Here is a 24,930-nt window from a genome sequence, read left to right as displayed (position 1 = left end):
TGGCTCATGCCTGTAATCCCAAGCACTTTGGGAGGTCAAGGCAGGAGGATTGCTTGAGCTGGTGTTGGAAAACAGCCTAGGCATCGTGGTAAGAGCCCATCTCTGCAAAAAATTTAAAAATGAGCCAGGTGTGGTGATGTGCATAGCCTGCAGTACCAGCTACTCAGGAGGCTGAGGTTAGCTAGGTGTGGTGACATGCATGGTGATGTGTGCCTGTGGTTACCAGCTACTCAGGAGGCTGAGGCAGGAGGTCGAGGCTGCAGTGAGTTATGGTCACATCACTGCATTTCAGTCTGGGCCACAGAGCAAGACACTATCTCAAAAAAAATTTTTTTTTGATGTGAAGGGAACAGTATGGCATGGATTGAACATTCAGAATGAGGTGAAAAAGGAGAGATACAGAATAACTTAAAGATCTTTGGCCTAAGCAATTAGAAGAAAGACATTACCATTTACTTAGATGGGAACAGTAGAAAGTGTAGACTGGTAGTACAAAGATGGGGAATTTTATAAATCTGAGCTGTTAGACACCTAGGTGGAGATGTCATGGAGGCAGCTGGAGATGAGACTAAAATTCAGGGGAGAGTTCCAGGCCAGGGATATACATTTCAGAATCACCATGAGCCCAAGACTGAGTGTAAAAGAAAAGAAATCACTCACACCTGTAATCCCAGCACTTTGGGAGGACAAGGTGGGTGGATCACTTGAGGCCAGAAGTTCGAGACCAGCTTGGCCAACATGGAAAAACCCTGTCTCTACTAAAAATACAAAAATTATCTGGGTGTGGTGATACATGCCTGTAATCCCACTTGCTTGGATGGCTGAGGCAGGAGAATCACTTGAACCCTGCAGGGCGGAGGTTACAGTGAGCCAAAATCACACCACTGCATTCCAGCCTGGGTGACAGAGTTAGACTCTATCTCAAAAAAAAAAATAAATAAAAAAATAAAGAAAGAAAAGAAAAGAGATCAGAGAAATAGTCCCAGGGGTACACCAATGTTTAGAGGATGGGGAGATTAAGAGAATTCAACAGAAGAGAAAAGGAGTCTTTAATGAAACAGGAAGAGCTAGGACAGCGTGACTCATCTTTCAGAGAGGAAGGAGTTATCAGTTGTGTCACATGCTGCTGACTGAGAATTGACCATTGGATTTAGCAATGTGGAAGTCACTGGTACAACAGTTTCAGTGGAAAAGCCTGACAGGAGTGAGAGGAGAGAAACTGGAGATATCTGGTTTAGATGATTATTTTTTTGTTTTGAGACAGGGTTTCACTCCTGTCCCCCAGGCTGAAGTGCAACAGCATGATCTCGGCTCGCTGCAACCTCTGCCTCCCTGGCTCAAGTGATTCTCTTGCCTCAGCTGCCCCAGTAGTAGCTAGGCTCATGTCACCTCATGCAAATTTTTTTTTTTTGTAAAGATGGGGTTTCGCCCTGTTGCCCAGGCTGGTCTCAAACTCCTGATTTCAAGTGATCCTCCTGCGTCTGCCTCCCGAAGTGCTAGGATTACAGGCATGAGACACCACACCTGGCCTAGTTTAGACAATTATAAGAAGTACTGTCATGAAGACATGAGGCATATTCAAAAGATGCGAAGTCAAAGAGATTTTTAAGATGAGACAAACTAGTCTATTTGTAGTTATAGGAAGGAAATGGTAGAAAAGGACCAAGAAAGAAGGGAGAAAGTGGCTGGAGTGATATAGGCAAGAGCAGGTGGGATCATAGCACAAGTGGAGGGGTAGGCCTTAGATATAAACACAAAGAATTCATCCCAAGGAACAGAGTATATGAGCAAGATAAATAAGTGGTGGCAAGAGCTTATGAAATTCTTTTATGATTGCTTCTGTTTTTTCAGTGAAACAGAAAGTGAAGAATATCAGTTATGGGTAAAATCAAAGAAAAAAGTGTCGAAGGTTTGACAGAAAGGAGAAGATACAAAAAAGCAATCTCCTAGACAGTAGATGAATGAGTTGAATGGAGTGACGAACTAAAGAAGTGAACCAGAATTGTGTGATAGCATCATAGGCCCACTAGACATTGAATTATAGTGATATCAGTCTGCATGGTTGTGCTTTTCTTCAGGAACATTCAAATGCATGGGTGCAAATGTGAAGTAGGCAGAGTTATATTTAACTAGGGTTGGAATTTTGCCAAGGAAATATGATGGTTCAAGGGATAGGAAAGGGATTAAATAACATACTACAAAACCTCAACTGGATAAAGAGGGAAATAAGCATGGCTGTGGGGGGGTCAGTGCAAAGGCGGTAGGATCAATGAATTGATGGAAATCTTGGTAGGGGTGAAAACTGTCAGAGTTGAAGTACTTGAGAGGGTGAGTTAGAAACATAGGAGACGGTGGTGGCAGATGGGCAGATACTAACAAATGCTATTTGGGTAGTGACAAGATCAATGGTATGACCATGGAAAAAAATAAGTGGCCAGTGTAGGTAGAGAATATGATCATTAGAGAAGAAGAGGTTCAGGAACTGAAAGCATTACAAGGATTAGCTACATGGATATTGAAATCATCCAGAATTATAACGGGGTAATACTGAAGAAACTAAAAGGCAAGTAGAAGCTAAAATTTAGCTAAAACGTTCATGAAATGACAGGAAATGGTCTAGGAGTCTATAGATGACAACAGTAAGGAGAGCTGTAGATGGTATATATTCATGAGATTAAAAGTTGGGGGGTTCAGGGAGAGGAAGACAGTTGAGAAGCAGAAATGTGGGACAAACAGGACACCTATACCATCTTCAGATTAGTATGAGAGACATAAGAGAAAAGACTGACCACTTGAGATAACTATAGGGAAGCCTCAGATGAGGTTCTCGTAGAGTAAGAAACAAACAGAAATGTTCAGAAGAGAATTAGAGACATGTGAGTTTTGCTGATGATTGACTGTGAGTTCCAGAGAGCACAGTGGAAGGGTTTCAGGAGTTAGAGAGCAGTGGAAGATGAGGTCAGAAACAGATGACAACCATATGGGATGAGTCTGAGAAATGAAATACAAACTAATATACTTGAAATTACTAACACAAATTGAGATAAATGGTATAATGTCATAGTCCAAATGGTCTCAAGGCAAATAATGGTGACAATGCAGTGAGTAGTAGGGATCAAGGACTAGGGAGTTGTGGTTTGGCCAGAGGTATGGAGAGTTCTAGGACTCTCATTCTCTCCAGTTGACAGTGACATGGAAGCCAGTGGAGCGGAGCTGTGGGTTTAGTACCAGAGCATGAGAAGTATTCCAAAAGAATGGCAACAAACCAACTATTTCTGAGACAGCAGTGTGTACAACACCCTGCAATCTTTAGGGATTTTTGCCCCAGTGACAACTCATTTGCCAAGGACTTGACATTTCATATACATTATTTTATTTCATTCTCAGAACAATTCCAAGAGGGAAGTGTTATCACTGCCATTTTATAGATGACACACTAAGGCTGAAGAGAATAATGTTCTTTATATGCCACCTCAGCTCCCATGAAAAGTCCTGATAGACCAAAAATCTAAAGTAGAATTTCATGCGAAGAAATCCTTTACTTTTATAAAGATGAAAATTTCTCTTTACCCTTTGCCTCCAGCAAATAAATGAAGAAGTTATTTATAAAAACTCATGATAGCTCTTTCTCTTACCAATGAATTCAATCTGAGCATAATACTCTTATGATAGACCAACAAACTGTTGGGGGAGAGTTAGTTACATATTATTCTCTAGTCTTTATATATGAATGTATGTATTGAAAACAAAAAAAGAAAAGCCTACCTCCATAGACAATTTTACAAAGATTGAAGGAATTCAATCAACGGAAGACAGGTGCGTCAATGTGCAGGCAGAACCATGAAGTAGTTAGTTCATGGGCCCAAGTAGGCTACAGAAATCAAAGAAAAAGAGAAAAGAAAGAGAAACAGATATATTCACTTCATAAGCCCCAGAGTTACAGAAAAGAACAAACACAGTATCAGAATCTTAAAGTTAAATACATGTGAACTGAAGGAGTAAAAAATTAACATTACTTAGAAATCTCCACACACTGAATACTACTCCCACATAACTGAAATTAATAAAATATTTTACTTTAATTAAAACTAAAATGAAGTTTTAAAATGAAGCTTGAAAGACACAATTGCCACGTAGTTGACTGAGTATTAATCTTTTAATAGAATGAATTAAAAGAATCTACCAACATGTTAAAGTATCATAATTAAGTAAAATTTTTTTCACATGAAACAAAATTTCAATACATGCAATTAAAATTCAAGTTTCAGCAGGATTTACAAATATATTTATCAAAAGCTATTATTCCTAAATTCAGGATGCTTTTATGAACAACCTGTCACTTTAGGATTAATATTTGTACTGTTTCCTAGTATTTTTATCTGTCTGCACATTCACCCAAGCCCCTTGAGAGCAGAGGCATGCACTGGACGGCCAAAGCACTGTTAGAAGTTGTGGCTATAAACTATTAATCCTAAACTAGATTTGCATAAGAATCACCTGGAGGACTTGTTAAAAACATATCTGGCATTGGATGGCCAAACCACTGGCACAAGTTAGAGCTATAAACTATGGATCCTAAACTGGTTTTGCCTTGTTAAAAACATATTCTTGAGTCTCACCTCAGATTTTTGAAATTAGAATCCCTGAGGCTTAGAACTCTCTGTGCATAAAAGATCTAAGGGTGTTTCTGATGATGGACAGGTTTTAGGAAAACAAAGTAGAGCAGTGGTTTCAGAATTATTCTGAAGAGTCTTAAAATTCTTAAGAAACATCACTGGGCTTCTCTCACCTCTTTCAGCACAGAATAGTCTCACTGATATAGTTTGGTTTGTCAGACTCCTCCAAATCTCATGTTGAAATCAGATCTCCAGTGTTGGAGGTAGGGCCAAAGGGGAGGTGTTTGGGCCCTGAGGCCAGATTCCTCATGAATGGCTTGGTGCCTTACTTGGGGTAATGAGTGAGTTTTTACCTTTATTAGTTTCATGAGAGCTGGTTGTTAAAAAGAACCGGGCACGACCCTCCTCTCTGGCTTCCTCTCTTGCCATGTGATCTCTGCACATCCTGGCTCCCCTTCACCTTCCACAATGAATGAAAGCAGCCTGAGCCCCTTACTAGATGCAGATGGAGCAGAGAAGCCCCTCATAAGAAGGGCCATGCTTTTTGCAGAGCCTGTAGAACTATGAGCAAAATAAACCTCTTTTACTTATAAATTATGCAGAATCAGGTATTCTTTTATAGAAATACTAAATGAATTAAGAAATCCATTTTTATCTATTTTGTGTATCTACTTTTCTTCTTAAAATCTGAAAATCACAAGGCCAGATAGAGCAAAATGAATTCATCCATATAAGAATTAAACCCATGATTTTTGCATCAAAGCTGACCTAATCCAAAGATAAAAGAGACTAGACAGATAAAAAGACCAGGACTTACGAACACAGAATATTCGTTAATGACAAAAGGAAAACCTTAAAAAAGCACTTCTATAATTCATATACTTTTATTTATTGGATCCTAAAAGAACTTATTCAATACATGACTGAATTGCATAATAAAATTCCAAATGGAAAAAAAAAATAGACACAAATATATTGAATTAACTGCACATAGTTATTTCTCTTAGGAAGAAACTACCCTATTCTAGACTTGCAATTAAAAATACAAAACGCATCTAAATAAATTAAAGCTTTGTGACCTTACTTCCTACAATCCTAATTCTGCCATCCCTACCTCTGACTAGCAGGTAGATGGGGGCAGGGAAGGCAGCAGTAGCTCTGGGAATGTGTTCTCTCCTCGAGAAAATGATTTCCCCATAAGCATAAGGTTTGGATCCTTTCAACACCTTTTAGATCCTCCCATAACCTACTCTACTCCAGAAAATTAGGTTATGTGTTGTGGAGGAAAGCAGGCAAAAATGCTAGTTACCTTCTCCCACCCTGTGCTTGGATATTCTCCCACAGTATTGGGTCTGTATATCTGGTTTTTCAAATTCTCCATTCCGATCACCCTATCTAATAAAAATGTATGCTCACTGGATATTAGATTTGAGACATCCAATTCTATATGTAGATACAAACTCAAGGGACTGCTTTATTAAATGAAGCAGCATAATATTTTTACTTACCTGTCTGAATACACATACTAAGCAGAAGATGGACTGAGTAAGAAGCCAGGAGAGCAACTGTCAGCAGCAAGAAGCTAAAACATAAAAGAACACCTGGTCAAATCCTCCCAAAAGTTTGTCTTTTTTACAAAACAAATTTCTTAACAGTCAAATATTCACAGGAACTATCTCTGAGTAGTTGAATTATGTTCATTTAGGAAATTAAGAAGATACTTTTCTACTTTTTTGTATTTACCACATTTTATTTAAATGAAAATGTACTGATTTTAAAATCAAAAAAGAAATAAAAACCAAACTTATTTAAAATACAAGCAAACTTCCTCATTTTGCATTATTGTCTGCTGACTGCTGAATCAGCCATTAAATAATCTTGTAATATTTCCCTTTTCTGACTGGTTTTCTTCTTATTTTGAGTCTAAGTAGAAGTTTTACTTATGCAATCTCATTGTCTTCTCTTTTTCCCTTCCCCTCTCTACTTCCAGTGATGTGGGCCTCCTTATCACACCTTCACCTTATTAACGTGTATTTAAGATTTATTTAGACTGTATTTTCTAGCATCTATTAAACACACACACTCTCCAAACCAAACTAAACCAATGTAGTTAACATATCTCTAATGATGCAATTTGAAAAATGTGCAAATAATGTAATGATTGAGGTCCTCTCACCAACAGTGTGAAAGAAAAAACTTAGATAATTTCCTATTCATACCGGCAGGACAAGCTTCTGTACAGCTATCCCCAAAGAACTGCCCCAGTTATTGAAGAAATTTTCTCTCTGTGGTCCAGTTAATACTTGTTAATAAATAACAAAATTGAGAGGTAAAAGTACACATGTCATTAAACTGACATCAGGAATTTCACAAAATAAGAGTTTAGCATCACCAAAAATGATGGTTGATATGACTGGGTGGGCACACATTCAGCAGTATATATTGCATGTAAACCCTGGTGCATAAATTATGATTTTCAAAGAGAACCAAAACAAGTCCTCTATGTCTTGCTTAAGGTGTCACATATAGTTTTTAATTTTAAAAATAACGAAAGTTTGTGAATACATTCCATAATAAAAGCAAGTTGGGTTACTTAAAAGTTGCTTTGCTTATCAAAAAATTTGGAATAAAAGCAGGAAATAAACCTAAAAGAGACTCCCTAGGCATTTTAAAGTTCCTAGTAAATAGATCTGTTTCTACTGACAAACAAACCCAACTTGTCATTCATTCATTCTATTAGCCTTGTGGTGCTAGATGCTAAGGATAAGGTCCAGTTACAAAGGATTTTTTCTATTTTTTAAAATTTTTTAGACAGGATCTCGCTCTGTCACCCAGGCTGGAGTGCAGTGGCCCGATCATGGCTCGCTGCAGCCTCAACCTCTCAGGTTCAAGCAATCCTCCCAAGTAGCTAGGAACTACAGGCACACTCCACCACACCAAGCTAATTTTTGTATTTTTGGCAGAGATGGGGTTTCACCATCTTGCCCAGGTTGGTCTCAAACTCCTGGGCTCCAGTGATCCACCTGCCTTGACCTCCAGTTATAAAGGATTTCAGTTAAGTGGGACTATTAATTTCCACACATATCATTGTAACAATTATAATAACAAAATGAATATACAAAGTACTATGAGAGCACAGAATATCCAGGATTGTCTTCTATTCTGGACAAACTGGCCTACAAGCCAAGTTCTGAAACATAAAAAAGAACAGGCACAAAACACATGCCTGGCCTCAGAAAGTGAAATAAGACTACTTAACAATACAAAGAGAGAGCGAGGAATGAAAAGAATATGTGTTGTATTTGCACTCACAAAACTGCAATTTGGAAGTTAATCTGCATGGCTTTGATTCACTTTGGCCAAGGAGACACAATGAATATGCCACTCTTAAGTGGCATATTTCATTATAAATGAAATGTGGATCAATTTCCCATTTTTAAAAACTAGTCACACTTTTGTATTTAAGAAGCTATGTGGTATCCCTCCAAGGTACAGACCAGCAACAATAGCAAGAACAATGCTAAAACCCCAGAAATAACTTAATTAGAAATTGTGGCCGGGCGCGGTGGCTCAAGCCTGTAATCCCAGCACTTTGGGAGGCCGAGACGGGCGGATCACGAGGTCAGGAGATCGAGACCATCCTGGCTAACACGGTGAAACCCCGACTCTACTAAAATACAAAAAACTAGCCGGGCGAGGTGGCGGGCGCCTGTAGTCCCAGCTACTCGGGAGGCTGAGGCAGGAGAATGGTGTAAACCCAGGAGGCGGAGCTTGCAGTGAGCCGAGATCACGCCACTGCACTCCAGCCTGGGTGACAGAGTAAGACTCCGTCTCAAAAAATAAAAAATAAAAATAAATAAATAAAATAAATAAATTGTATAATAGCAGCTTCTGGAATCTATCTCTCTGCTTCTCAGTATATTATCAAAATGGAAAACAAATGTGATGGTAAAATACGAAGACTCACCTAAATCCAAGGATACCAGTATTAGCCATAATATAAGCTAAGCCAAGGATGCCACTTCCCATGATGGCATTCATCAAATTAAACACTGATAAACCAAATGAAACACCTGGGGATCGCTGTCTGTGAAGTTCCTGTAAGCACACAAATTTAGTAATGTTAAATGTTTGGATGGTGAAGTTAAAATTTCGTGAAGAAATTCCATAAATGAAAGATTATGGAAAAAAGCTGCAAACCACCAGGCTTTGTATGACATACTAGTTGCTTAACCAACACTAGTTTCCTTTCCTTTCCTTCCCACCTCCCACTAGTACAGCTCCAGGAATTTAGGGTTTCCACCAGTACACAAGACAGGTAGGGTTCAGGAAGGGCCATGACTAACCTTGTGACTGCAAGAAATGAAGATAGGATAGGAATGGGGTGGGGAGGGAGAGGAGAGATATGGCCTCAGCTCATGTGATTACTAAAGAATTGCTGAGTCAACCTGCGCCTGCCGTGGACAGTTGTTCCTCCTCAATTTCTTGGACTGCACAACTAATCTCTACTTATATATCTAATGAATTAGTTCTACCAAACTGGAAGGATGGTCAGGAATACCTTGCAACGACAATAGTATAAATAGAAGCAATTCACGTTGTTCTGGCGGTATCCCCGAAAACATCCCCCTCCCCACAAACAGCTTTGGGAACAAAGTCCTGAGAACAGTGCCTAGGACTCGAGTTAAAAAGCGGAGTGCCCACTGCACAGGCTTTAGGGTCAGGAACGTGCTATAACCCTTACTATCAAGCCACTTCCATTCTGCCGCTAAGAATTTCTGTATTAAAATGTGTATTACTCTCCCTCCCTCCATGACTAAGTCGGAAAAGGAAAATCCTGTGACTCTTGCAAAGACCTCACGAGACTGGAGAAAATAAGGTGACAAAGATACTAACAGCAGTGAGTACATAATCCTAGGGCCGCTCATCCCATCATGCACTAAACGCTGCATCTCTTCCACCCGACGCTTTTCATCTTTTCTTTCTAGAGTATGCTAGGCTGCTATCACATTCATAACTGCGCCAATCTCATCTGAATCTCGGCGGCTACTTTCGGGCCCCATCCCCCAGGGTTCAGGCTCCAGCATCTCCCCTTTCCCGGTGCGGTCCTCCTTTTCTGGGTCTTATTTGGCAGGCACTTGAGGGAAGTCGGCGGGTGTCAGTGCTGGGAAGCGAACAGAGCGCACTTACGTTGCTTAGCAACGGACTCAACTCTTCGGCCTCCGCTTCTTCAGGCTGCTGGGCAGAGACATACCAGCCCCGCTCAGCGTTGACGCTCCCCCAGGACGCCTCCATGCTGCTCTCCAGCTGACTACCATGTCCATCTGCGAGCCTCTACCTCTGCCCTGCGCTCCGGTAGTCGGTCGCGCCAGAGGCGGAGCTTTGAGCCAGGCCCTTCCGGCGTTCCGTACTTCACCAGGGCCGGGAAGGAGAGGAGCGAGTCGACGTGATCTGATGACGCTCGCCCTCTCCGCGGCGAACAGTGATGATGTCATAGAAGACCAACTCATCCACTCGCGACCCACATCCGATCGGTACCGGAGCGGGAGGTGAGGGGTCGGCTTGCGGATCCAGCTGCAGAGCGACGTGGGGAATTGGAATGGTGCTTTGGTAAGGTGGCGGCCTCGTTAGGGGCTAATGGTCCAGGGGAGGTACCAGCCCGCCCAGGGCTGCTCTCCGCCTCGTGCTGCCTGGGCACAAAAACATCGTGAGGTCACCCACCCGCTTAGGTGCTGAGCTTAGATTCGAGGTATTGGATAGTAAGGAATGTTTCAAAAGCCTTTCGCCACATTTTACTGATGGGAAAACCGAGACTCATAGTAATTTATCCAGGGTCACCCATTTGGACCTAATTTGATCTCTTGACAGTGAAAGACTTCGTTGCTTTACAGGATTCTGGGACACGGCCCTTTCCCCTTACAAGTAAATTCTTTGGTATTTTAGAAAACAGTGAATAACTGATACTATGCATATAACACTCAGCAAAGCTCTCGTCCTCAAATACAGAAGCCTCTAGTTAAAGGCAGGACATGTGGCAGTAAAGCATCCAAAACAACAGAGCAATATATTAAGAACACAGGCACCGAAGTCAGCCAAAACTAGGTTTTGATCCATGCTTAGCCACTTACCAGCTGGGAGACTTTGGATGGGTTACCTTACTTCTGAGCTTTCGTTTACTCATTTACAAAATGAGGGCGCAGTACTGCACACCTCCCAAGATTGATAATATACATAAAGCATTTAGCGCAGCATCTGACACAATAAGCACCCATGAAACTATCCTAATAAATATCGCCACTAGTAATGGTCATATATAATGACTCTTTCATTTACAGATGACCATTTAACTCATACTTCAGCCTTCCAATCCCAAATGTATTATCTAGAAAATTGTGGGTGTAGAGGATCATTGAGTATGGCTGATCCATCACTAAGCCCTCTGAACTGGCAGCAGTGGATTGAAAGTGTAAATTTAATATATACCACTATGATCTACCATTAATATGACTTCCTGAAAAAGTCATCCTGTTCTGGAAAAGATAGTATACTTCCCACACACCACTAAACGTTTTATTTGACAGCATTTAGCAGGTTATTTGAGATAGTAGAATTTAGATTTTTATTCTCAAAAGCTGTCGTGTGTGAATTTTTTTTTATTTTTTAAGGATCTTATGGAGGCCATTTGGATTCTCAAGAAGACTTCTGAAACTGGAAAGCCATAGCATAACTGAATCAAAATCGTTGATTCCACTAGCTTGGACATCCCTGACACAGACGCTTTCGGAAGCACCTGGTATTTTCTTACTGGGTCAAAGAAAAAGATTCTCAACCATGCCAGAAATAGAAACACATGAGAGAGACTCTGAATTGTTTTCACCACCCTCTGATGTCCGAGGCATGACAAAACTTGATAGAACAGCTTTTAGAAAGACAGTCAACATTCCAGTGCTTAAAGTGAGGAAAGAAATAGTCGGTAGATTGATGCGATCCCTAAGAAGGGCAGCGTTGCAGCGCCCAGGCATAAAACGTGTGATTGAAGATCCAGAAGATAAAGAAAGTAGACTAATCATGTTGGATCCCTATAAAATATTTACTCATGATTCCTTTGAAAAAGCAGAACTCAGTGTTTTAGAGCAGCTTAATGTCAGTCCACAGATCTCTAAATATAATTTGGAACTAACATATGAAAACTTTAAGTCAGAAGAAATCTTGAGAGCTGTGCTTCCTGAAGGTCAAGATGTAACTTCAGGATTTAGCAGGGTTGGACATATTGCACACCTGAACCTTCGAGATCATCAGCTGCCTTTCAAACATTTAATTGGTACGTGTGTCATAGTAATATTCATGTATTTGAAGGGAATTTGCAAATTGTTAATTTTAGCTTTAAAAATTATTTTTTTTAACGCCAAGTTACAGAGGCAGAACATTTTGTCATGTTAACTTTAAGCTAGATCTTGAGCTATATACCCTCTTTGAAGGGCCATTTTGGAATATCTTCTTTAGAATCATAGCAAGTTCCAAATATTGGATCAGGCTTTTGTGTACATCAATACATCAGTGTAGATTAAACTTGAATCACATGCTTTGGCAGCTACATTGAGGAGATATTTTTTTGGTACACAAGACTTGTTAGGCCTTCAGGGCTATGTTAAATACTAGGTTTCATAAATTTGGTACTTTATAGTCAAAAGTGCAAGATGTTTACTTATGCTTTCATTGATTCAACCAATTGAGCCTCTACAATATATCAAGCACCATACTGTCCTGTTACACATTTCTTTTGTTTTTATTGATGAAGGGAGTAATAATGGATAGTGGTAACATAAATACTTAAACAGATCCTTGTAATTGTGACTGGGTACAAATATCAAGTCTAGGCTTTCCTATGAGGCACTCCCTACCCTAACTCAAACATTCCTCTGGCATTCCCATTTTATAAGCTTTCTTTCATAGAGGCACTCATACATTAAAAGTGAAACATTTTCATACAGTAGTAATTTTAAAGCTTTTACTATAGACCTTCAGAATAGTTTTTAAAAATTTATAAATTTCATTCCTTATTTCAAACTAAATTCCATACCTTAAAAGTTGAGTTCAGATACATGAAGCAGACAGGGTAAGAACAATGATTAATTTGTTTATTGATACTATATTAAAAAACAAGTATCTGATTATCAGAAATTGGACAAATGCTGGTTGTATTTCAGGATATTGTATAATTGGGTACTGTGTGCTGATTTATAAGTCAAGTTATGCAATGAAATAGCATATAGATTTTTATAAGTTTTTTAAAGTGCTAACTAAAAAAATAGATTCATCAAAAGGCCATGAGTATGCCAGTTCTGTAGCTTTTCTGCTCTGAAGTAAATGAACATTTAATTTAGATAGGACTCTAAAGAATCTGTTTATTTATTTAGTTTTTGGGGGGGAAACATTGTTTTGCTGGCATGTATTTCTAAAGTGGGGGCATTTGTTCCAAAGCCACAGTAAAACAGACATTTGGCTTGAGGCCAGTGGAACCGGCAGATGTTTTACTGTTTTCTGAGTCCATTTGTTGCCAGGGTTCTTTACGTCTCTTTCCATTCTTTCCCAGTTCCCTGTGATCTACCTTTTTGGTTCCTTGTTTATTGGCTTATTTGAAAAGATTCAGGGAAACATGGAAAAAACATTAGGTAGACCCAAACTCCTCAAAATGTTTTCTTATATATGTACCCAACATTTTGTGTGTGTGTATTGGCGACTGTCAGACATTAACTTTAGTCATCTGTTGAATTTTTTAAATTGCATACCACATTACACACAGTAGGTGCACTCTTTATCAAACTATCAACCAAAAGAAATACAACTCATTTCTGTTTCATATTAACAATTTTAGCTTTTATTTTGCAACCAATAGGCAGTATTATGGATTTTCATTTTTTCTTTTAGGCCAGGTTATGATTGATAAAAATCCAGGAATCACCTCAGCAGTAAATAAAATAAATAATATTGACAATATGTACCGAAATTTCCATATGGAAGTGCTATCTGGCGAGCAGAACATGATGACAAAGGTATGTTTTATTATCTCCAAGTAAGGTGTATATCAATATTATGTTTAGAATCAGAATAGATGACAAAGATTTAAAATACTTATAACAGCCAGTATTGATGAGTATGTGAGAATGTGATCACTTATGTATGCTATTGATGGAATAACATTGATAAAGCCTTTTCAGCAGAATTGGTTAAATTCTCATACAGTGATACAATGGAATATTTCCATCACTGAAGTTTTTTCAGCTGCATATTTGTTAAAATAAGTGGTCCATTGATAGGTTGACAATGGACAATTGCCAGAAAGCAATATAAGTGACAAAAAGCAAGTTATAGAACAGTATGTATAAAATAGTTCTCAAAATATATTTAAACCTTCTAGGTTATACCCAGAAAGACTTTTAGTTGGCAGAAATTTGCAGAAACATTTCCACCTCTGTAACCTTAATAATTTGGCCAGAAGTATCTGATATGGTTGGGAGGAGGAAAAAAAAATACATACAAATTGGGAATTAAGGTCCTGGAAAGCACAAGATGGAAGATGTATCTATTAGATTTATAAAACTTAGGAACTTTCTGGCCTTTGATTCTTCATCCATATATTAATGAGTTTAAGATGATGGCTGAGGTCATACTCCATGACTGTAACTTAAGTTTTATTTTCTGTTTTATAAGGTGTCTACTACAATAAACCCAAAAGAAATGTTAAAAAGTCTTTTGTTCAAGAATTAGCTTCACTGTATATATTTAGTTTACCCACGAAAACCCAAATTTGGGAAAGAGAAGCTGGGAATGATTCATTCTATACACTGGCTCTAATTTATAGACATAAAATTTGCAAAGTTCAAGTAGCTGTCTAAAAACATAGTAAAATACCTCAAAATTCAGTGACACATCTACCATGGCTCCCTTTTACAAACACAAAACTAAATAAGGAGGGAAGCTTGTTTACTGCATAGAAGTACTGTCTGCAACTTGGCTACCCACCGTGAAGATATGGGTGGTGTGTTGTTTCAAAATTTTAGGTCTTGTCTATCTGGTGACATAAGAGTATAATTAAGCCAGTTAATTGGCCTGTCTGAAAAATTCCTCATGTGATACGGTAACTACTTTATGGCCATGGCCCTATAGGATTGAGATAGAGAGCCATTTGGCTTTAAAGAGATGACTTTTTCTCACGAAGAAGTCTAATGCAGTATATTAACTGGCCCTAGGAATAGCATAAACACCAGGAATCTAATTAAAATGCCTATAAAGGCACTGTTGTTTGGCTCTTACAGTAGTAAATTTAAATGTGTATGTGTTTGCCTGTGTGTTTACACACCTATCCAGTATCAATGGTTAGGATTTAGGACCAAGGAGATTAACCAAAAGCATAACACTTTTTTTCAGGTTCGAGAAAACAAGTATACCTATGAATTTGATTTTTCAAAAGTCTATTGGAATCCCCGTCTGTCTACAGAACACAGCCGTATCACAGAGCTTCTCAAGCCTGGGGATGTCCTATTTGATGTTTTTGCTGGGGTTGGGCCCTTTGCCATTCCAGTAGCAAAGAAAAACTGCACTGTATTTGCCAATGATCTCAATCCTGAATCTCATAAATGGCTGTTGCACAACTGTAAATTGAATAAAGTGGACCAAAAGGTGAAAATCTTCAACTTGGATGGGAAAGACTTCCTCCAAGGACCAGTCAAAGAAGAGTTAATGCAGCTGTTGGGTCTGTCAAAAGAAAGAAAACCTTCTGTGCACATTGTCATGAACTTGCCAGCAAAAGCTATAGAGTTTCTTAGTGCTTTCAAATGGCTTTTAGATGGACAGCCATGCAGCAATGAGTTCCTTCCCATAGTGCACTGTTACAGCTTTTCCAAAGATGCTAACCCTGCTGAGGATGTTCGGCAAAGGGCTGGAGCTGTGTTAGGCATTTCTCTGGAGGCATGCAGTTCAGTTCACCTGGTAAGAAATGTGGCCCCAAACAAGGAAATGCTGTGCATCACCTTTCAGATTCCTGCTGCTGTACTCTACAAGAACCAGACCAAAAATGCAGGTGAGCAGTTTCTGGGAAATTAGATGTAAACCTTACTGTTCAATTGTGACTAGTTCTCCCAGTTTTACAAATTTTAATGCAGTATTAGTTCAGTCTAATACAAAGCTACTCTGTTAGTTCAGTCTTAACAGAAGGCTATTTCATTAAAATAGTAAATCTGCAAGAATGTTATTTCATGTCTAAGTTGACTAGATTAAAAATGCCTATTTGTTTGTTTTTTTAAGAGTATTTTCAGCTGCTAATATCTTACCTAAAATAGGTTTTCTGGATTTGTTACAGAGAATCATGAAGATCCACCTCTTAAAAGGCAGAGGACAGCTGAAGCCTTTTCAGACGAAAAAACACAAATTGCTTCAAACACTTAATTGGAAATGTTTTCTCCATCTCCCTACCAGATTTACATGTAGTGAAATATAATGTGTATTATTTAATAAAATTTTAGTGTTCAGTTTTTACTATTGAACCCTTATACTTTGCCTTATTTTATAAATTGAGGATTACCAATTAAACTTTAAGTCTACCAAACACATTCCCTATTATCTAAATTATAATATACAATTATTTTATAACATATCTACTTTTTATTAAAAATGAATAAATATTTTCTCTCAGGGAAAATCATTTTTGAAGGCAGGGTGATTGAGTACTGACTAGGAAGGTACTAACGCCACTTTGTAGTTGTCCTTTACATAACTACTCCTTTACTGCCGATTAACTATCACCATAAAAGTAATAAAAAATAAAATTATTTAGAACAGGGCAGGCAAACTACATCCTGCAGGCCAAATCTGGCCCACCACCTGTTTTCATATGGCCTGTGGCCTAATAATGTTCTTACATTTTCCATTGGTTGAAAAAGAACATTTTGTGACATGTGAAAATTGTATGACATCTATTATGTATCAGTTTTAAAAATTAAAAAGAATTGTATGAAATTAAGAGTTTCAGAGTTCATAAAGTTTGATTGGAATATACCATGCTCATTTGTTTACATATCATCTGCTGCTGCTTTTTGTTTTTAATACGGAACGCTTCATGAATTTGCATGTCATCCTTGCGCAGGGACCATGCTAATCTTCTCTGTACCATTTCAGTTTTTTAGTATATGTGCTGCTGAAGTGAGGACTGCAGCTGCTTTCTTGAACAATAGCAGAGTTGAGTGGTTGCAACACACACTGAATGTGACTGTCATCACTTCACACTGCTGTTTGGCACATCACAAATCACTGACGTGGTTGTAACAACGGCATTTTGAGTGCCATGTATATCACGTGAACCCACATTTTATTTTTTATTACCAGAACATATCTATTATAGCAAAACAAGAAAAGTGGACTTTGTTGTACTTTTAAGGTACAGTAGGGTGTGAATTATTTTAATGTTGAATTTGATGACAATAGCTAAGCTAAAAGAATAAAATAACCATTGATATTACTAAACAAACCACTCATCACAGTATTCCCAACTCACAGGCAAGCAACTGTCAGAAAAATTAGAAAATGTAAAATGGAAATATCAAAGCAGAATGTCTTCACAAAATGAAAATGAGACTGCAACCAAAGTAAGTAAGTGAATCAGTTGTTAGCCAAGCAAAGAAAGCCATTTATTGATGGTGTGAATTAATTATGTTTGGATGCAGCAGCTCAATATGTCCAGAGAAAATAAGATTACTGGCCTTTGGCAAGAATAGTTGCTCAAAGAGTTAAGGACATTGAAAGCAACATAAATAGTCACTTAAAAAAGGAAATGATTCTGGATGGTTCTTTGACTCTATTTTTATTTTTACTTAGAAACAGGGTCTTGCTCTGTTGCCCAGGTTGGAGTGTGACACAGTCACAGCTCAATGTGGCCTTGAACTCCTAGGCTTGAGATCTTCCCATCTCGGCTTCCCAAAGTGTTAGGGTTACAGGTGTGAGCACTTACATGTGGCCCTCGTGAATGGTTTAGCACCATCCCCTTGGTGGTGTCCTCACAATGAGTTATGAGATCTGGTTGTTTAAAAGTATGTGGCACTCGCCCCCCACACATTCTTGCTCCTGCCTTCGCCATGTGAAGTGCCTGCTCCTATTTTGCCTTCTGCCATGAGTAAAAGCTTCCTGAGGCCTCCCCAGAAGCAGATGACAGTGCTATGCTTCCTATAGCCTGCAGAACCGTGAGCCAATTACACCTGTTTTCTTATAAATTACCCAGTATCAGGTATTTCTTTATAGCAATGCAAGAATGGCCTAAAACACAAGGCAAAACAACTTTAATATGAAACATATCATGATAGTCATTTTGACAATCGATATTTGAATCACAGTATTTGAAGCACAATATCCTTACACATTTGTCATACAAAAGTTAAAACAAGAAACGAGATTTCCATTCTCACAAATTGTAGTGAGTATCTTCTGAGTTCAGCATTTTTAGGAACCTGGGTGCAAGTGCAAAGGAAATTTCCCTATTTCAAAATCTATTTAACTGCAATTGAGGCGATTTGATCTAATTTTCGGTAAGAAGTGATTAAAATAATGACATGCTAAAAGGCAAATTTCAAGGGAAGAAATCTAATAGAATTTTACAAATGCTTTTCAAGGGATGAATATGCTCGGTTAATTTCATCTGCTCCTGGATTGACAGCAGTATTTGGCAATACCTGTCTGTATGAGAAGACATTTTTAAAGACGAAATGTGTAAAATCTCATTACCATTAGTATTAATGGTTAATGATAACCATTAATAGGCAATAATTTACAAACGATTTTGATCACAGGGAACACTTACTTAGAACCCTAATTAAAGGCAACGTTATTCTCACCAAAAAAGGCATTACAAAATATTGGACTATATTTTGAATGTTGTCAATTAAAAAGTGTGGGAGCAGTGTGAAGAAGAGGCAAGAATGATGATACCCCTGGACCGACCAAAGCCCGCGCGCTGCTGCGTCCCGCACCCAGCACCCACATCCCGCTGCTGTTGCCACTGCCACCGTGCCCAAGAGGAAGACTGAAGGGGATGCTAAAGGAGATAGAGCCAAGGTGAAGGACGAACCACAGAGAAGATCCACGAGGTTGTCTGCTAAACCTGCTCCTCCAAAGCCAGAGCCCAAGCCTAAAAAGGCCCCTGCAAAGAAGGGAGAAGTACCCAAAGGGAAAAAGGGAAAAGCTGATGCTGCCAAGGAGGGGGAAGGTGCTGGAGATCCCAGGTGAAGTGTGTGCATTTTTGATAGCTGTGTACTTCTGGTGACTGTACGGTTTGAAATACTATTCTTTATCTTAAAGTTTTATAAAAATGCAGAATTTTAACTTTTTTAAGCTATGTTGTTAGCACACAGAACACTTCATTGTTGTTTTGTGGGGAAGGGGCATATGTCACTAATAGAATGTCTCTGAAGCTGGATTGATGTGGGGAAAACACCTTTCCCTTCTAGTTTTGAGAGACTTCCTCTTGGCTCCCAGGAGGAGGGATTCCCTGACTTTGACACACATGGCCACCTTGGCACAAAAGCCTTACGGTATGGAAAACAAATCGTTTTATGTCTTCTTTTCCCTTTCCATCTTTCAGCATAGACTTAACTCCCTTAAGCCCAGACATCTGTTGGGACCTTACCCCCAGTCATTGGTTACCAGTGTGTCTAGCAATCTGGACTTTCCAGTGATGCCACTGAGATGGCACCTGTCAAAAGAGGAGTGGTTCCGTTTCTAGATTGTGGATCTTCAGATAAATCCTGCCATTTTCATTTCAATTCCTGAAAGTCAGGGTTGGCTTGTGAAAAGTTGTTAAACAACATGCTAAATGTGAAATGTCAGCTGTCACTCTGAACTTTCCCTGTTCAGACCATCAGATGAGGACTTCATTGGGTTTTATAGTGGCTGATTTTTGATAGTCCATTGAAGAAGAGAATTTGAAAGTTGTTGTATACTGTTAATGACTGTCTGCCCATGTCCTGCCTGAAATACCATGATTGTTTATGGAAAGTATCTTTAATAAAGCTTGATACAGTTTGAAAGAAAAAAAAGTGTGGCAATTTGTTTTAGCTTGTTCTGTAAGTACCTACATAATATCCTCGATTTTGCTCATTACCCTGCAAAGCCTAAAATATTTACTATCTGGCCCTACAGAAAATGTTTAAGAACCCTAATCTAGATCATTAATTCCAAATTCAAATGCTTTCAGAAGTCTGGCAGGTCCTGTAAAGAAATGAAGGCAATAAATAGTAAGCAGTATAGGGATGTAATGAACTTGAGCACTCATTCCTTACTTAATTCAAATTGTTTTGAAACAACCCAAGTATTGTACATTGATGTCCTAGGTTATAAAGTATGAGTACAAATGATGTTCTTATTCATACATGTAAAGTAGGAAGACTCTTGTCTCCATTTAGTTACTCTGGACAAAATATGCAATATGTAATTGTAAAGAAAACAGAATCCCTGAATGTATCTACTAACTTTTTAACTTCCCCCTTTTCTTTCAGAGTGGATAAGTGAATATGTGATTATTCATTATTTAAATCTAGGTCTACCCTAAACTTTCAGATATGATACCTAGTAAATGAATTCCTGATGAATCTACTGGAAAATGACAGCTGGAAAGCTGGAAAGCTCATTAGATACAATTTTTACTTTTGTTAACTTTTTGACAGGTTTTCTACCACCTTAATTGGATTTTACAATAATTATCTGACAACCTGTTGACAGCCTAAAGACAACTTCTAAGAGAAGCATAGGTGAAATATTCATTGAATCAAATTAAGGAATACTAAGTATTCATGTATACTAACTATGATGTAAATGTATTCTGTACCATTAATATCTGCTTAAGAGGGAGTATAGTTATTAGTAAAATAATTTTCTACATCATGAATTTCTCAGAACTTCTCTTAGGACATCAACAAGATCATTTAGTTGATGTCATTTATATCCCATAAAAGATCTAGATACTTGATCTGTAGAACTTCTTGGAAGTCTTATGAAGTTCGACTACCCAGGACTAGTTTTAGCATAGCAGTTGTTTGACAGTCATCTCTAGAGCATGGCTTCTGGAGTCTGGCTGCCTGAGTTCAAATCCCAGCTCTGCTATTTTTAAGTTATATGACTGTTGGCAACTTACCTAACCTCTGTCTCAGCTTCCTCATCTGTTAAAATGGAGAAAATACTAGTAGAACTGTTTTGAGGATTAGATAACACACAAAGCATGAAGCACAGTGCCTGGGACACAGGTAATATGGTAGTTGTTAACTGTTACTTCTGTACTCATAAAATACTTGAAGACTTATGTAGATGAAAGATATGTACAGCCTTTGTCTCTGAGAGTAAATCACTCGGATGGTAGGGGATAAACACATCAATTTAGAATGTTTCTGTTGTTTAGTAGATTCAGTGAATTGTCACTAAGTTATTTTTCACCATTCCCTTTGATCAAATAAGGTCAGTTAACTTCTAAATTTGGCCTATTGAACTAAGTACAGCAATAGCAACTGCAAAATATTTACAAATGTATAAAGGTTTCGGAATTTATTTGCCAAACCAGGTGCATGCAATTTGCACAATAAGGCAGGCTCAAAACAAATCTTAAAAGCCTTTGATAACGTTTTATTAATTAGTTCATTCTTTTTAAAATACATTTATAAAAGGTATGAGAACAAGCAGTAGTGTTTCTTTTCAAAATACTGGATTCCTAATTTTTGCAATTGGCTGCTGCAAAGCCTTAACTCTACATTCAATGTTCTAACTATTCTTTGAACAGATTTATAGACTGTACTTAAAACACTAATCCTCAGTTGGGAATACTTAATAGATACAGGAATAGGATATGCAGTCTGGTAGAATGTAGATGGAATTGGACTTCGATTTAAAAAAAAAATCTGTATTCTAATTCTGGCTTTTTACTAACTTGTGAATATGATCTTTGTCTACTCAATTATTTGATGTCTTGGTTTTCTCATTTATCAAAGATAGTTAGAAGTACAATAAAGTTGAAGATGTATTGCTAAAATTAATTAATACCTGCTTAGTAACATGAGATGGAGTTGTTACATATGGATAGTCCATCCTAATGTAACCACAGTGTTGTTTCACCTAAGTTTCTACCCATAAAACTAATATCTGTTGTATTAGAGATTTGATAGGAAATCCCTTAATTTCCTTAAGAAACTATATCCCATATCCAATGCTCTATGTAACAGACTCATACAAGGTTGAGATGCTGCAAATAGCATCCTATTTGTATCTAAACTCTTTAAGCAAAACCCTGGTAATAAAAGCCTTAGAAGTTTCAACAAAAAACTGTATCCGTATACAATTTATACATGGGGAATTGTACTTAAAATATACCTTCTCCAGTCTCCAAAGGATTCATCATAAAATGAGCTTACATTGGAGGTGAAACATGTCATTTAAGTATTAAATTTTATTAACTTCTTCGAATGTGTCATTAAAGCAGGTTAATGCTGGGCTCTGTTTTAGCCTGAGTGTGGCTCACAGCTGGGAACTATAACACCTTGATCAAGGTTTGCCTCATTTTCCACTGCTTAAAACAGGCATTGAGTTCTTAGTATTGAGGGAATGACATTATCATGGGTCAGGTTTTTCTTGCCATAACTTGGTCAAAGGAAATATATCCACTTGTCTGGACTAGTATTAACAAGACATTAGGAAAAGGGGGAACATTTTATGAGAAGAAATAATAGACTTGGATATTAACAGTAAATGTTGTAATCAAAATGGTATTTAAAATGTGTTCAAGTAAAACACTGTAATAAGAGAAAAACCACAGAACTTAATATAAATTATAGCTTTATTTTTTAAAAAGATTTTTTAAGTCTGTCAACCTCAAACACATATAAGTGAATTATTTATTCCTCTCTTTCATCAGATGAGGCTTATTGTGTCAAATCCTCTGAAAATATAAGTAAAATTCTTTTCACAAATATATATCCCCTATATTCCTCAAGTTACGTTCTGAAATTTTCTCTTTATAAATACTTTAACACAGCTGCTAGTGGTAGGACTGTGTTGTGCAGCTGCATATAGCTATAATTTTACAAGTCTGCTTTACTTTTGCTAGCTCCCTGGTTCAGCTCCAAGGTCCAAATCTTATAAATGGTTAACTGGGCTGCCAGAAAAGCCCACTGAATGCATCCTGTAGTGCTCTGTGACAAGCAAGAGAAGAAGTATAGCCTCCAGCAAGGTCCTGTGGTGAGGCAGCTCTGACATGGTTTAAATACCTAAAACAAAACAAGAAGTGTAGCATTGATATAAAAAGCAAATATAAATTGGTAACATTTTAAAAAGCAATAGTAAAGCTGATTCAAGTTTTAAAGAGGAATTTCGAGATCGAAATATTCAGACTTTTATTATAAATAATTATCTTTCAAAAGGAAACATGCCAACTGTACATGGAGTGCCTAAACTAGTACTAAATTACATAGCAAATTACCACAGGATCTAAAAACAGTTCTGAAAGAGGTTTCTAAAATATTCACTGCTTCACAATTTTCAGAGCTGATTTGTTTTGTTCGCTGATTTTTGGACACCTAACTAATGCTCTCCTTCCTGGCATATGCTTAAGAGATAAACAGTATCACAATACTATTATATTACTGATATATCTACATAAATGTGTTTTAAATCAAGCCCTAAATACCTAAACAAATGAAAGAGGGGAGAAAACACACGAGTTACTTCAAAAGTACTTCAATATTCCAAGAATATATTGTCTCATTCCTTAGAGGAAAGGAAACGTTAGAAAATTACATGTTGAAATCTCTGAGACTGAGCCTGAGTTCAAAATAATGTCTGAAAAAGTAAATACAGAAAAATCTCATTGATCTCAAAGAACAATATAACAGTACAATTTTTTTTTCTGCAACCACACACAGTTTTTGTTTTTTTAAAGCAATTAAACCTTTCTATCTTGACAAAACAGGACTAAAAAAAAAATTGGGCAATCTAGCCAAAGAGGGACAACTTAGCATGACTACTAACACTTCTGGAAACAAATAATTCCAGGTTTGTTTTAATGCTTAGTTTAAGAAACTATCTTGATTCTTCAGGAAGTAAAGGAGCTTCAGCCACCTTAGAATTACTGGTATGGCAAATGAATAAATCAGGTACCAGAACATTTTAATAACTTGGAACCTTTTTCACTCATTCATTCAAACTTCCTGTGTGTCAAAATCTTAATGCATGAGCAACTTAAAACTTCTAACATAACAACAAGTCTGTTTTTCATTTGTATCCATGCTTAATAAACCTGTGTAACTAAAACATATAGAGCAATGTAAGAGTCCAATAGAAAAAAATGGGTCAAGGTAGGATGCAGCTAAGTTCTTGGAATTAGCTATAATTTATTCACACTGCCACAAAGGTTTTAATTCAATTCTTTGCTTCTCTGTCAAGGGCGAAAGGGGAAAGTGGAAGGAAGAAGAGAATTAATATATATTGAACAAAAACAAAAAAACATTTTTGATAGTATTTTATATATATAATTTTACTATATATTTATAATATACTATACTATATATAGTAAATTTATGTTATAAACATTATAAATACTATATATAGTATTTTACTATATATAATTATATACATAAGATACTAATATAGTAAGTGTAGTATAAAACATAAGTAGAAAAGGATGAAATAAAATATTCAAATAAAAGTTCTGGCTGGGTGCGGTAGCTCACGCCTGTAACCTAGCACTTTGGGAGGCCAAGGTGGGCAGATCATCTGAAGTCAGAAGTTCAAGACCAGCCTGGCCAACATGGCAAAACCCCACCTCTACTAAAAATACAAAAACTTAGCCAGGCATGGTGGCACATGCCTGTAATCCCAGCTACTCAGGAGGCTGAGGCAGGACAATCACTTTAACCTAGGAGGTGGAGGTTGCAGTGAGCCAAGATTTTGCCACTGCACTCCAGCCTGGGTGACACAGTGAGACTCTGTCTCTAAATACATTAATGAATGTTTTAATATTTTCTCCCTATACTGCATCTTACATAACCTCCTGGGACACATCCCACTTTGGAGACTACTGTTACAAATTAGTCATTGTTGTCTGGGTGCAGTGGCACACGCCTGTGATCCCAGTACTCTGGGAAGCCGAGGTGGGTGGATCACCTGAGGACAGAAGTTTCAGACCAGCCTGGCCAACATGGTGAAATCCTGTCTCTACTAAAAATAGAAAAAGTAGCCAGGCATGGTGGCAGGTGCCTGTAATCCCAGCTACTCAGGAGACAAGAGAATCGCT

General features: G+C 37.8%; 2 protein-coding genes across 3 annotated transcripts in view; one reads left to right on the top strand and one right to left on the bottom strand.

Annotated features, from left to right (window-relative positions):
- The window catches only part of SLC38A6 (solute carrier family 38 member 6), a 67,685-nt gene extending 57,659 nt beyond the window's left edge, over positions 1–10,026 (bottom strand). The window contains 3 exon segments of the mRNA XM_017895553.1: positions 6,125–6,198; positions 8,584–8,714; positions 9,807–10,026. Of these exon segments, the coding sequence (XP_017751042.1) occupies positions 6,125–6,198; positions 8,584–8,714; positions 9,807–9,911 (310 nt within the window). The 5' untranslated portion in view covers positions 9,912–10,026.
- Positions 10,027–10,115: 89 nt separating this feature from the next.
- On the top strand, positions 10,116–19,696 carry TRMT5 (tRNA methyltransferase 5). 2 transcript variants are annotated; one of them, XR_001889854.1, is made up of 6 exons: positions 10,116–10,226; positions 11,282–11,937; positions 13,545–13,669; positions 15,045–15,696; positions 15,976–17,257; positions 18,275–19,696. XR_001889854.1 is itself a non-coding variant. In XM_017895552.1 (5 exons), exons 1-5 carry the CDS (start codon positions 10,216–10,218, stop codon positions 16,059–16,061), a joined length of 1,530 nt encoding a protein of 509 aa, XP_017751041.1. In that variant the 5' UTR covers positions 10,116–10,215; the 3' UTR covers positions 16,062–19,696. The 2 variants fall into 2 exon arrangements, 1 of the variants encoding a protein (XP_017751041.1); XM_017895552.1 differs by having other exon boundaries at positions 15,976–19,696.
- The last annotated feature ends 5,234 nt before the right edge of the window (positions 19,697–24,930 follow it).

Source organism: Rhinopithecus bieti, unplaced genomic scaffold, assembly GCF_001698545.2.
Source record: "Rhinopithecus bieti isolate Rb0 unplaced genomic scaffold, ASM169854v2 scaffold_25987, whole genome shotgun sequence".
Lineage (NCBI taxonomy): Eukaryota > Metazoa > Chordata > Mammalia > Primates > Cercopithecidae > Rhinopithecus > Rhinopithecus bieti.
Note: the sequence above shows the minus strand (reverse complement) of the source record. Positions and strands in the feature narration are given on the sequence as shown.